General features: G+C 41.1%; 1 protein-coding gene across 1 annotated transcript in view; it reads right to left on the bottom strand.

The window, feature by feature from the left end:
- Positions 1-14326, bottom strand: part of ENPP3 (ectonucleotide pyrophosphatase/phosphodiesterase 3) — an 83830-nt gene that overhangs the window by 29271 nt on the left and 40233 nt on the right. The window contains exons 8-15 of the mRNA XM_075267961.1: positions 13957-14076; positions 13485-13594; positions 9502-9567; positions 9334-9406; positions 7117-7225; positions 3383-3514; positions 1948-1979; positions 407-534 (exon numbers count right to left, since the gene is read on the bottom strand). Of these exons, the coding sequence (XP_075124062.1) occupies positions 407-534; positions 1948-1979; positions 3383-3514; positions 7117-7225; positions 9334-9406; positions 9502-9567; positions 13485-13594; positions 13957-14076 (770 nt within the window). The remainder of the gene's footprint in view (positions 1-406; positions 535-1947; positions 1980-3382; positions 3515-7116; positions 7226-9333; positions 9407-9501; positions 9568-13484; positions 13595-13956; positions 14077-14326) is intronic.

Raw genomic sequence — 14326 nt, 5'->3', positions numbered from 1 at the left:
AACCCACTTAAAAAATGTGGAGAGAAAAGTGTGGCAAGCAGGACTTTTCTCTCTGCATTTTCCACATTTTTTGGGTGGAAGACTCCATTATAGTCTATGGGGTACACAGGTTTCCATGAGTAACCACTTTTTAAGTGGATTACGTTTCCCCAAGCGGAACTGAAGAACAGAAACCCAGAAACAGGTGTGAACCTAGAGTCAGATAGCATTAAGTATTGGCATATCACTGAGTCAATGCAAGAACTGGGCCTATGAAAAAAATTTGTCTATATCAATACTGCATCAATTGGAGTATTAGCTCACCAATACAATCTTGTGATGTTTTGATATTATATAGCTAAATGTCCACATTTGCTTTAAAAAGTAAAATGCTTATTATGATTTCTTTTTATCCTTCATACTGTACCTTACAACAAGCCACTGCCGGTCCACATAGAGATGAACTTTATCAATACGGATATGGTTGGCATAATGAAATCGTTTTGGTAGGTCTTGCTTCATGTAAGGTTTAAAATGTTGATCAGGATTACGACACTATAAGCAAAATAAACCTAAAATGTATTAATGAAGCATAAAACAAATAAAAGAAAACAAGGAAAGCAAATACACAACACACAAATGGTGGGGAGTTCATCATCTCCTCTATGCCAGTTGACTGATGATTCTGAGGTGCACATTTAGTGCTAAGTTCTTTTTTGTGCCAAGCCTGTGCCACAAGCCTCAATAATCGTAATGAATGTGGGCAGATCTGGGCAAAAGATTTATTATAACTCCGTCAGAAAACGACTAGTTCCTGCCGAGTGTAGATTTCCATTCCGGTGCAGGGATGCCCGAAAGATTTATGAGAAGGCAAAGCCTCCCCCATTTCCTGCGCCAGTTTGGGAGTTTATAATGATAGCAAAAGGAAATCCAATATCCGGTTACTCCATTAAAACATAACTTAATATGTCAAGTCAATATTTACATAAAATTTTTGAAAGCACACAAGGTCCTATGAACCTCCATATGATGCCAAGAATTGTTGATTTGACACATTAAAAGTTACATTTTAATGGCGTAAGCCGATGCTGGATTTCCTTCTGCTGTCTTCGCTCTGCCTCCAAGCTGAGGAGCTTCCATTATCTGTGCAATGGTCATACTCTGCAAGGACGGTGATGTTTTACATATTCTGAAGGATACCATGAGTGGCCTGTGTCCCCCCCCCCTTTTCTTTACCCCCTTTCCATTGACTGTTTAAGTTTATAATGACAAACCAGTCTTAATTAAATCTAGTGTATAAAGACATATTTTTGCTTTCACAGATTCTTTGTGTTAATCTTTCTCCCAAAACTACCAGAATCTTGATGGAAACCTGACAGATTTCATCACAAGGATTTGTGAGGGTCTGTTTGAAAACATATGAATCATAGCTCCATTATGATCAGTCACACATGATAAATCTCCAGCTGGAAGCATGGCCTGAGATCCGCTAATGACTATGGTAAAGTACAAACTCAGTTTTAGGGAGTAGGATCTGCAAGTGATAGATCCACTAAATCCACTGTGATGGGCTATGTTCCCACTGCATCTGTGGTGTCCTTTTATGTGCTGGGCAGGAAAGCTTGAGAGTATAAATTATACAAATGCCTGTGTCAGATACCATACAGTGACCACACAGTTTATTTTGTATGGAATCATGTAATCTGCTCTGCTATTCCACACAATAAAAAAAGGCAAACAAGCAAAATCCCCATCAGATACTGCCATACCAAGTTCTAAAGGAAATTTTACTCCACTGAATTCCTCAGTTTGTGGATTAGCAGGAGCTATGTGATTGCAGCTCTCGTAATCCCATTTGCACTATCTACAGTATTATGACATCTTCTGGCACTTACTGTTACTACAAGAAATATCCATTTGACCATATTTTCTGCTAACTTGTACTAAAGCAAGTGTAATAATACTCACAGTCAGGTTTTTTACTACTCCTTCTGAATCAACTGTTAAAATATAAGAAAAAGATGTTACTGAGTTACTGATACTGTTAATATTTTATAACATTTTGACACAGTGTATAATGTAATCAGAGATGTACACAGAAATGAGAGCCTTGTAACAAAAGCTTTCCTATACTCACCACATACCTATTCTATAGCTAGAGTAGTAAAAGGAATTTTTTATTAATTCAATTAAAGAAGGTTTCAAAACAAAAACAACATATAAACAAATACTATACGGAAAAGCCGTCCATTTGCTGGTAGTAATCCATTTGTCACTAGTAAAACTACCAGGATGTCTCATTACAAACCAAATAATATAACACTGATATATCAATAGCTCCCAGATACCAGACATGACCAAATTGTGTCAACACAAAGAGAAAGGAATAATCTTATTGGCATATTCCGGGTGTGAAGGGGCCACACGGTGGCTCAGTGGTTAGCACTGCAGCCTTGCAGCGCTGGAGTCCTGGTGTTCAAATCCCGCATAAAACCATCTGGAGTTTGTATGTTCTCCCTGTGTTTGCATGGATTTCCATCCCATATTCCAAAAAAAAGACATACTGATAGGGAAAAATGTACATTGTGAGCCCTATGTGGGGCTCACAATCTACATTTAAAAAAATAAATAAATATTCCGGGTGTGAAGAGTTGGAGAGTCCTCAAATTTTATTCCCAAATATCAATGTGGCTTTATCACGAGAATGATCCACCAATATCAGATGTGGACCTCTAACTCACCCTAAATCCCCAAATCTAGTCCCCAAATTCTCACCCTCAAAAATTAGAATAGCAATGTACAAATAAATGTGTTCTGGTCTCCTCCCCGAAAAAAAACAATAAAAAGTACCAAAGAGTGGTACATACCAGAAAATAGTTTTAATAAACTAAAAAAATTAATCAAAAAACAAACAAGATCCCTTACATAGCATCTTCAACAACAACAAAAAAAAGTTGCAAAGTTATGGATGTCAGAATATGGTGACTCCAAGCGAAATGTTTATATTCTCAAAAATAGTGTTTTATTCAGTAACAGTGGTGAAACATAAAACCACTATTAATATGGAATTGCTGTAATCATAATGATCCACCTTAAAAAATTGCAAATTTTAACGCACAGCGAACGCCAAAAAAAAACAAAAACAAAACCCAAACACATTACCCAAAATCCCAAACATTAATAGAAGCTAACCAAAACATTATACGTACCCCAAAATGTTACTAAATATGGAACATGTCACACAAAGAATAAGCCCTATGGCTATATCAACAAAGAAATTATAACAAAAACATTCTCAAACTAGGCTATGTCCTTCAAAGATTAAAAGAAAATATTTAAGTATCTATAGTAAAAAACAATTACTTTTACTATAAGTAATATCCGAGCAATGAATTGATCTTACAAGTTAAATAATCCACAGGAACGTTCCTTGCACGAATACGAGCAGCTGGTCCATCGTACAGGTAAAAAAAGTTAATGGATGTGAAGTAATTGGTCATAAACTCCAGCTGATCACAATAGGTTTTTTCCATTCCTTAAAGAAAACAAGCATATTAAATAAATACATATCTTAAATAATACATGACGGTGACTGTAGACTATAACATGTAAGCAGCTTTACTACTACATTAAAATTGGCAACATAACTTGATAAGGCATAATGCTTTATAAAAGTTAGATTCATAACATGTTCAGGCATTGCATTTTTGCATAACTTGTCTCGTATTGCTATTTTTTGCCTATACAGGTAGTCCTCGGGTTACGACGGTCTCGGGTTACGACTAGAGATGAGCGAACAGTGTTCTATCGAACACATGTTCGATCGGATATCAGGGTGTTCGCCATGTTCGAATCGAACACCGCGTGGTAAAGTGCGCCAAAATTCAATTCCCCTCCCACCTTCCCTGGCGCCTTTTTTGCACCAATAACAGCGCAGGGGAGGTGGGACAGGAACTACGACACCGGGGGCATTGAAAAAAATTGGAAAAAGTCATTGGCTGCCGAAATCAGGTGACCTCCATTTTAGACGAATAGTGGATTTCAAATCCGGGTCATATGAGAATGTGAACTTTGTGACTATGAGACAGGGATAGCTGTACAGGCAGGGATAGCTAGGGATAACCTTTATTTAGGGGGGAATGTTATTAAAAATAACTTTTTGGGGCTCTATCGGGTGTGTAATTGTGATTTTTGTGAGATAAACTTTTTCCCATAGGGATGCATTGGCCAGCGCTGATTTGGCCAGAGTACGGAATTCGGCCAATCAGCGCTGGCCAATGCATTCTATTAGCTTGATGAAGCAGAGTGTGCACAAGGGTTCAAGCGCACCCTCGGCTCTGATGTAGCAGAGCCGAGGCTGCACAAGGGTTCAAGCGCACCCTCGGCTCTGATGTAGGAGAGCCGAGGGTGCACTTGAACCCTTGTGCACCCTCAGCTCTGCTACATCAGAGCCGAGGGTGCGCTTGAACCCTTGTGCACACTCTGCTTCATCAAGCTAATAGAATGCATTGGCCAGCGCTGATTGGCCAATGTATTCTATTAGCCTGATGAAGTAGAGCTGAATGTGTGTGCTAAGCACACACATTCAGCTCTACTTCATCGGGCTAATAGAATGCATTGGCCAGCGCTGATTGGCCAGAGTACGGAACTCGACCAATCAGCGCTGGCTCTGCTGGAGGAGGCGGAGTCTAAGATCGCTCCACACCAGTCTCCATTCAGGTCCGACCTTAGACTCCGCCTCCTCCGGCAGAGCCAGCGCTGATTGGCCGAAGGCTGGCCAATGCATTCCTATGCGAATGCAGAGACTTAGCAGTGCTGAGTCAGTTTTGCTCAACTACACATCTGATGCACACTCGGCACTGCTACATCAGATGTAGCAATCTGATGTAGCAGAGCCGAGGGTGCACTAGAACCCCTGTGCAAACTCAGTTCACGCTAATAGAATGCATTGGCCAGCGCTGATTGGCCAATGCATTCTATTAGCCCGATGAAGTAGAGCTGAATGTGTGTGCTAAGTACACACATTCAGCACTGCTTCATCACGCCAATACAATGCATTAGCCAGTGCTGATTGGCCAGAGTACGGAATTCGGCCAATCAGCGCTGGCCAATGCATTCTATTAGCCCGATGAAGTAGAGCTGAATGTGTGTGCTAAGCACACACATTCAGCACTGCTTCATCACGCCAATACAATGCATTAGCCAGTGCTGATTGGCCAGAGTACGGAATTCGGCCAATCAGCGCTGGCTCTGCTGGAGGAGGCGGAGTCTAAGATCGCTCCACACCAGTCTCCATTCAGGTCCGACCTTAGACTCCGCCTCCTCCAGCAGAGCCAGCGCTGATTGGCCGAATTCCGTACTCTGGCCAATCAGCACTGGCTAATGCATTGTATTGGCGTGATGAAGCAGTGCTGAATGTGTGTGCTTAGCACACACATTCAGCTCTACTTCATCGGGCTAATAGAATGCATTGGCCAGCGCTGATTGGCCGAATTCCGTACTCTGGCCAATCAGCACTGGCTAATGCATTGTATTGGCGTGATGAAGCAGTGCTGAATGTGTGTGCTTAGCACACACATTCAGCTCTACTTCATCGGGCTAATAGAATGCATTGGCCAGCGCTGATTGGCCAGAGTACGGAATTCGGCCAATCAGCGCTGGCTCTGCTGGAGGAGGCGGAGTCTAAGGTCGGACCTGAATGGAGACTGGTGTGGAGCGATCTTAGACTCCGCCTCCTCCAGCAGAGCCAGCGCTGATTGGTCGAGTTCCGTACTCTGGCCAATCAGCACTGGCCAATGCATTTCTATGGGGAAAAGTTAGCTTGCGAAAATCGCAAACTGACAGGGATTTCCATGAAATAAAGTGACTTTTATGCCCCCAGACATGCTTCCCCTGCTGTCCCAGTGTCATTCCAGGGTGTTGGTATCATTTCCTGGGGTGTCATAGTGGACTTGGTGACCCTCCAGACACGAATTTGGGTTTCCCCCTTAACGAGTTTATGTTCCCCATAGACTATAATGGGGTTCGAAACCCATTCGAACACTCGAACAGTGAGCGGCTGTTCGAATCGAATTTCGAACCTCGAACATTTTAGTGTTCGCTCATCTCTAGTTACGACTAGAGATGAGCGAGTAGTATTTGATCGAGTACTCTTTCAAATACTATCACTATTCGCAGTAAAGATTCGATTCAGAACCAGTGTTGATTTGCCAAACGCTATAGCATTCCGCAAATCAACACTGGTTCTGCAGCAGGCTCGTCCTTGTTAGTCAGGAGAGCTGGAAGCTTGTATTTATGCGGGAGCTGACTTTTTCTCATAGGAATGTATTGACCAGTGTACAGCATTCGGCCAATCAATGCTGGTTCTGCCGGAGGCTCGTCTGTGAGGAGGCAGAGTCTAAGGTTGGATCATAGCAGTCTCAATTGTGGTCCGAGCTTAGACTCTGCCTCCTCACAGACCCCCAGCGTTGATTGGCTGAATGCTGTACATTGGCCACTCAATGCTGGTCAAAGCATTCCTATGAGAAAAAGTCAGCTCCTGCATAAATGCAAGCTGCCAGCTCTCCCTGTACAGTACATGATTTAGTGTGCAGTGGCTCGGAACCGAGGAAGACTGTAGAGTAATATATATGGTACAGTTTTCCTCGGTTCCGAGCCGCTGCACACTAAATGTATGTTTCCGACTTACGTCGAAAGCCGGTTTATGACGCCGCGTAGGAAAGGATCAACGTCGTAAGTCGAGGACTACCTGTAGACCCATTTACGTCTGCTTTTAACTGACATAAAAATATTTGCATGCAGTTGTAGTAAAAAGAGTATTGACAATAAATGATAACCTTTACTGTGCATACCAGGAACAGTCTTGATGTACCCAGTGGCTAGAGTTACTCCAACAGGAAACAGACTATTAAAAAAGAAAAAATCTACAGTGGTAGTGGTGGGCGTTGGGCCCCCTGATGTCCTGGGCCCTATGGCAGCCACTGCTGCTACTACGGTAGATACGCCCCTGGATGTACCTTTGCCTAGTAGTAGCTTAAGGGATGTTTAACATATAAGTTGGAAAAATTTTCTAGCAGTTGACACCAAACATGAATGAAGCATAAAAGGAATCACTAATGTCAAGGAAGAAGTACATACCATGGTCAGCAACCAATATCAAGTTCACACAGTTATGAAGGTTCCTTTGCTTCAATCCATTCATTAGCATCTCCATGGTCTTGTCAGCACGTATCAAGGCCCGAATCACCTAACAAAGAGAAGATAAAACTGATACTAAAATGCAAAGCGCTTACACAGATTGTAATTATATTCTTGGCCATCCTATGATATGATACAGAACAAGGGATAGAGCTACAATTTATTGAACGGATGGTCTAAAAGTTGGATTAAATGCTCTAAAATAGAAATTAAATATTACTGAATGAAGAGGTTGATAGTGCCATCCCTTGTGTCTAAGGAAGTGAAGAAGTTTATGATAACATTCATATGGTGGACTAGATCAGTGAACGAGCAAATAAAAACATCCACAGTGGTCTAAGACTATGGATAATTAAAGGGGTTCTCATAAGCACAGGATAAGCGATAACTTGCAGATCAGTAGGGCCTAACAGCTTTGCATTGGTGCTCTATGGTCTTTCTTCCAGGTCCTCACTTCAGAAGGGAGTGTGTGAGTAGATGCAGGCGAGTGATGATATTCAGGAAGTCTATACTATGCAGTATAATCCTTAATGACATTTGTATATTGTGTGGTTCAATATACACAGTCCAGTTATATTAATGTGACCATCACCTACTTTTCACATCAACGTTAAATAACCAATTGCAGAAGGCACGTGTCATCAGCCATCTGGGTGCAGTCATCATTGTGGAAGGCACGATGGGTCAACACAAGTATGCATCTATCCTTGCGGACAAGGCTCACCCCTACATGTGAATTGTTTGTCCTCAGGATGATGGCATCTACCAGCAGGACAATGCGACGTGTCAAAGATCGCAGTGTACGTGCGTGGTTCGAGGAGCACCAGGATGAGTTTACTGTACTCCCTTGGCCAGCAAATTCCCCGGACTCGAACCCAATTGAGAACCTGTGGGACCACCTCATTCGGGTTGTTCGTGCCATGTATGCTCAACCGCGTAACCTAGCGCAACTGGACACAGCACTGGAGTCGGCATGGCTCAACATCCCAGTGAACATCACCACAACATCCTCTCTCTTCCTGCATGTCTCGCAGCAGTCTGCTCTGCGAAAGGTGGTTATTTTAAAGCCAGAAGGTCCTGGAGTTAAATCGAGGACTCCCTGTTTGTGTGGATTGTAAGCACTCTGGTTTCTTCCTGTACTCTAAAGACATACCAACAGGTTAATACACAGAGTAATAAGATGACAGGTAGAGTGCTGGAGTTATCAGCCCCAGGTTTCTGACATATGTGTGGTCCAGTCTTGAGTAGGCCTCAGCCTAAGTGTATATCCTTGGCTCATTACTGGGCCAGAAAAAGGCTGCAGATCCTGCACTGCAATGCAGGTCCATGGAGTGAAAGGAGTTGTATGGGTCTGTCCTGTAACCCTGAGTCTGGTGAGATAAAGCTGTGCTTGTTTTGTTTGTGTGGCTGGTAGTAAGCCAGCCACATAAACTGGTTAGTCGTTAAGACAAGCTAACTAAACGAGCTAACTAACTAAAGTTAGTCGCTCAGACGAGCGGGATTTTATTTTGTTTTTGTCTAGTTAAGGCTGTATTTAATTTTAAAAGGACAAAATGATAGTGAAGCTCAACCATAGAGAAGCAAGTCAAATAGATACTGCATGAACAGCAACAGGCTGCACAGAGAAAACCCCGGACTGCTTCACGGGTTAGCATGAGCATAATGAACAAAAAATACACTCCAGCATGCCGAAAAAACTTTTTTTTTTTATAATTTAACTTTTACTCATAATAGGCTAAAAAACATACATGAACATGGATCCAGATGTGTAAAAAAACATGTATGTTTTAGCCTATTATGAGTAAAAGTTAAATTATAAAAAAAAAAAAAAAAAAAGTTTTTTTGGCATGCTGGAGTGTATTTTTTTGTTCATTATGCTGTATTTTATTTTGCTCATTTTCAGCCTGAAGTCAAGGTTTATTTATTTTCTTTTTTTTTTTTCCTAAATAAACCAGTTTGCTGCATATTTTGTGTTCCAGTCTTGACTGTTTGGGTCCGCACCACTGCTTCTACCGAACTAAATTCCCCACAACAGGGACAGATATGAATGCTGATATGCTGCAGAATTTATGTGTGATATAAACAACAGGAGATACATGATGCATACATTTATGTTTTGATTAAAAAAAAAAAAAAAAAAAAAGGAAACTAACTTACCCCACCACTTACTGGACCATAGGTATGTCCTGAGGAGTCTGGTTCCTCAATGTACAATGTGTAAAAATCTGGTCTATAAAACACATACAGAAGATGTTCCAACACAACATAGTTGAAAGTATGGTGCACATTGCAACAACCATAGCAGAAGCAGAGAGAGCCTTTTACCTTTTATCTTTTGGAAGGTCGAGCCACTTCAGGATGCTGTGTATTCGCTCTTCATATACAACAGACCTTATATAAGAAATTCAATTATTTATTTCATTTTCCAAATCATATTTCATTAGACTGAAAAGTCATCCAGTGTAAATAATAGTCGCAATGAGTTATAATTGGTTGAATGCTTTTATTTCTGAAGTTATACAGAGGTGTCGGAAGATTACATAGCCAGGGCCTGGGAGTTGGCTAAGAGGAGTCTACCACCAGCAAAAATCCCTTCTAATCCATTTACATGGTGTAGTAAGGGCAGTTAGTATTATAGTGGATATACCTTGTGGGCCAAAGTGCAATCTTGCTGCACAGAAAAAAGTTCATAAGCGATAGACTGTTTCAATTACAGAAATAACAGTTTGCAGCAAAAATATTGCACTGCAAATACACAAAGAACAACATAGAGACATTTTTTATATTCTATCAATACATAAGAACAACCACAGAACTGTTAAGAGACGCGTATCTATCAGGAAGGACGCTGTTAAGAATTACAAAATATGTGGCTGACGTGGCATGGACAGGATTGTGTAGTGCAAGCGAAAACCTTGGTGGGGAGTAATAAGTTTGCGGTAAATTGTGCCACAGTCCCCACACATGTTCAGTCTTGGCAGGGCTGCCCATGTGAAAATAATCTACTTTTCATTCATATGTCAATGAGCTTCCCACTGCACCAGAGGTGTGACTGTGCCCCTCAGACCACTACTTTTTGTCTGTAGTCATCACAGCCTCCTAACATACAGATTGGCAGGGCCTGATGTGCAGTCACCACAGGTTAAACAAGAAACTCCATCAGGCATGGCCAAGCCCTGGTGCACATAAAAGATTATTTGTATAAGGATTAAAGGATTTTCTCACACCAACACTGCAACAAGGTCAGGCAGGGGACAGGAGATGGTTTAGAGTGTATGTAAATGTAGTATGTAGGAAGGGGGCACATTTTGCTATCACAAGCCAGGAGATTCATTTGTCTTCTCATGTCGGCCTGAGCAGGAGGGGTCTTTGAAGGCATAAATGGAAACTTTGTCATCAACGGGGGTGTAAGGGGTCACCTCCACCCAATGTGTGGTATGGGTATTTGGAGGCTGGTTTGGTATCCAGCCTGGTTTGGCAAGTCCTATGGTCAGGGAGCTCAAGATGGCATCTGCTGATGCTGGTGCCCCTGGGCCATGTAGATTACAGCTGGGGTAAATATTTGTTCGCTTGCGGATGTGGCTTTGGATTGGTGCCTACAACTATTTATATTCATGCTGGTGATATTTATATTTTATTTATGGGTGTTCTTTGTATTGGGATGTTTTTTTACATGAGGATGACTTGTCTCCTTACAGAGTGGGGTAAATTTATGAAGACTGGTGTATTGGTAACTACCAAAGAAACAGAAATATATGAAGAGGCTATGACCTCTTCATACATCTGTCGGGTTCCAACGCCAGAATGGAACTTTATGTAAGGTAGGAATTGGTGCAGATTCTAATTCTACCTCACACAGGAAACTGGCGTGAGTTTTAGTGAATCAGCTATCCTTGACTCAGCCCAATCTCTACCCCCATACCCACATTCGCAGACTGTGGCTGGAAAGCTGCAGTACTGAGCTTGGGGTGCTCATTTGGCACAATAAAGGGCCTTGTGCCAAACATGCACCTCAATATCATCCATCTTTGCCAGAAAATTGGCATAGAGAAAATGATAAATTTCCACCAGTGAATAGAGGGGAGGGATTGTTTTTTTCTCTCAGCACATCTACAAACTGCTTTTCCTTTGTACTAGACTGAACAGTCTGCATATCTCATAGATTACAATGTAAGAAAAGTTTTCTATGCGCTTGTATCATATTCTGACTGCTTGTGCAATTACAGATGGGATATTACTATGACTGTGCTTATAACATTTTTAGCAGAATCATGCATGTATTTGTGCTGTATTTCCAGTTCAATGATCTCCTATATGGTGGTGAATTGATCTTTACTCAGCTGTTTGCTATTGTACGTAACTGTATCATGACATGGTCTGATTTGGAAACAATTTATTTGCAAATTATAGTGGAAAATAAGTATTTGGTCACCTACAAACAAGCAAGATTTCTGTCTCCCACAGACCTGTAACAACTTCTTCAAGAGATTCCTCTGTCCTCCACTCATTACCTGTAGTAATGGCTCCTGTATGAACTTGTTATCAGTATAAAAGACACCTGTCCACAACCTCAAACAGTCAGACTCCAAACTTCACTATGGTGAAGAGAGCTGTCAAAAGACACCAGAAAGAAAACTGTAGCCCTGCACCAAGCTGGGAAGACTGAATCTGCAATAGGCAACCAGCTTGGATTGAAGAAATCAACTGTGGGAGCAATAATTAGAAAATGGAAGACATACAAGACCACTGATAATCTCCCTCACTCTGGGGCTCCATGCAAAATCTCACCCGTGGGGTCAAAATGATCACAATAACGGTGAGCAAAAATCCCAGAACCACGCGGGGGGACCTAGTGAATGAACTGCAGAGAGCTGGGACCAATGTAACAAAGTCTACCATCAGTAACACACTACGCCGCCAGGGACTCAGATCCTGCAGTGCCAGACGTGTCCCACTGCTTAAGCCAGTACATGTCCGGGCCCGTCTGAAGTTTGCTAGAGAGCATTTGGATGATCCAGAAGAATATTGGATGAATGTCCTATGGTCAGATAAAACCAAAGTAGAATGGTTTGGTAGAAACACAACTCATCGTGTTTGGAGGAGAAAGAATGCTGAGTTGCATCCAAAGAACACCATACCTACTGTGAATCATGGTGGTGGCAACATCATGTTTTTGGAGCTGTTTCTTCACAAAGGGACTAGGATGACGGACCCATGTACATAAAAGAATGAATGGGGCCATGTATCGTGAGATTTTGAGTGCAAACCTCCTTCCATCAGCAAGGGGATTGAAGATGAAACGTGGCTGGATCTTTTAGCATGACAATGATCCCAAACACACCACCAGGGCAACAAAGGAGTGGCTTTGTAAGAAGCATTTCAAGGTCCTGGAGTGGCCTAGCCAGTCTCCAGATCTCAACCCTATAGAAAACCTTTGGAGGGAGTTGAAAGTCCGTGTTGCCAAGCGACAGCCCCAAAACATCACTGCTCTAGAGGAGATCTGCATGGCGGAATGGGCCAACATACCAACAACAGTGTGTGCCAACCTTGTGAAGACTTACAGAAAACGTTTGTCACTGCCAACAAAAGATATGTAACAAAGTATTGAGATGAATTCTTGTTATTGACCAAATACTTATTTTTCACCATAATATGTAAATAAAATTCTTTCAAAATCAGACAATGTGATTTTCTGGATTTGTTTTCTCATTTTGTCTCTCATAGTTGAGGTCTACCTACGATGTCAATTACAGGCCTCTCATCTTCTTAAGGGGGACAACATACACAATTGGTGGCTGACTAACTACTTTTTCCCCCACTGTAAATACATCAGTAGTAGTTCTAATGCATGGGAAGAAGGGAAGAAATATGAACAGACTCCGAGACAAATGTAAAATGTGCTGCAGCCATAAGGGGGATACTATCAGGAGAAAAACGGATAGGACACCACGAATGAAGGCTTATACAGTCAGAACAGATTGCCCAGGAAGACCCTGCACATCTTTCAACTTTTCAAGAAGACTCAGGTACTCTTTGAAGTTTATAATCTTCCTCATTTTGCATTATTGCTATACCTTGTGGTTTTGTCTGTTTGTTCCTTTTATTTTTTCTTTTGTAAAATTTTCAATAAAATACAGTTTACACATAAAGTTTATGATCTTCTAAGGGGTTTTACCTTTTACAAACAACATGGAAGATTCTAGATTCTCTAAGAGAGTTCCAAAACATCCCCAAATTGGAAAGCATCTCAAGCAATAAGAGCCCAATATCAGCAGTGCTCCCCAAAATCCATCTATTAGCATACTCACCCATTATACAGCTTATAGTAGGTAGGGTAACTACCATTAATTGCAACATCTGATCCAGGCCAAAAGAAGGTACCAGCCTTTAATCCTTGGTACATAGCGGTCAGCCACAGCTTTGTAATGAAAGACATATTAAAAACTTCATCACCATCATGTCACAGAAGAAACTAATTCTTTAAATAAAACAATATATAGTATGCATTTTCTCTTTCCAACATTTTATATACAGTAATTAGTAGCTTAAAAACTGACACTGCAAAAAAAAAATATAAATAAATAAAAAGGGATAAGGGATAATGAACTTAGTTATGAAATCCCTGCACCACGTTTCACAACACATACAACTATGTCCAAAGTCAACAGGAACACTATGTTGAAAAATGTCAGGAGTCAGTGTTATTACTACAGCTAGATAGCATGACATATGACAGTTTTGGTTACTACAGTTGCACAAACAATACTTCTAAACACTTACCGGCTGACCTTGCCACCATGTTTCGTTAAACTTCTCATTTCCAGAAAGAGAGAACGCCTTGTTCATATTGTAATCATACATATTGTTGTCGATGATACCATTGGATTCTGGATAAAGCCCCTGTATAGAAATATATTATGAAACATGGCTATACTACCCCAAATCAAAGTAGAAACAAATATCCAAAGGAACACGTCAGGATGGGCCATTTTCCCTTGTTAAGGACTAGACAATTTTTTTTTTTTTTTTTTCTGCATACAGTTTTGATGCCTTTAGCATTTTTTTCATTTGGGTTATTTATAATTTTTGTATTAGTAAATGAGATTAGTACATTAAATTGATGCCTGCTATGAGTTTGCATAAAACTTAA

This window comes from Leptodactylus fuscus, chromosome 3, assembly GCF_031893055.1.
Source record: "Leptodactylus fuscus isolate aLepFus1 chromosome 3, aLepFus1.hap2, whole genome shotgun sequence".
Lineage (NCBI taxonomy): Eukaryota > Metazoa > Chordata > Amphibia > Anura > Leptodactylidae > Leptodactylus > Leptodactylus fuscus.
The sequence above is the reverse complement of the archived record's forward strand: the minus strand, read 5'-3'. Positions and strand labels throughout refer to the sequence as shown.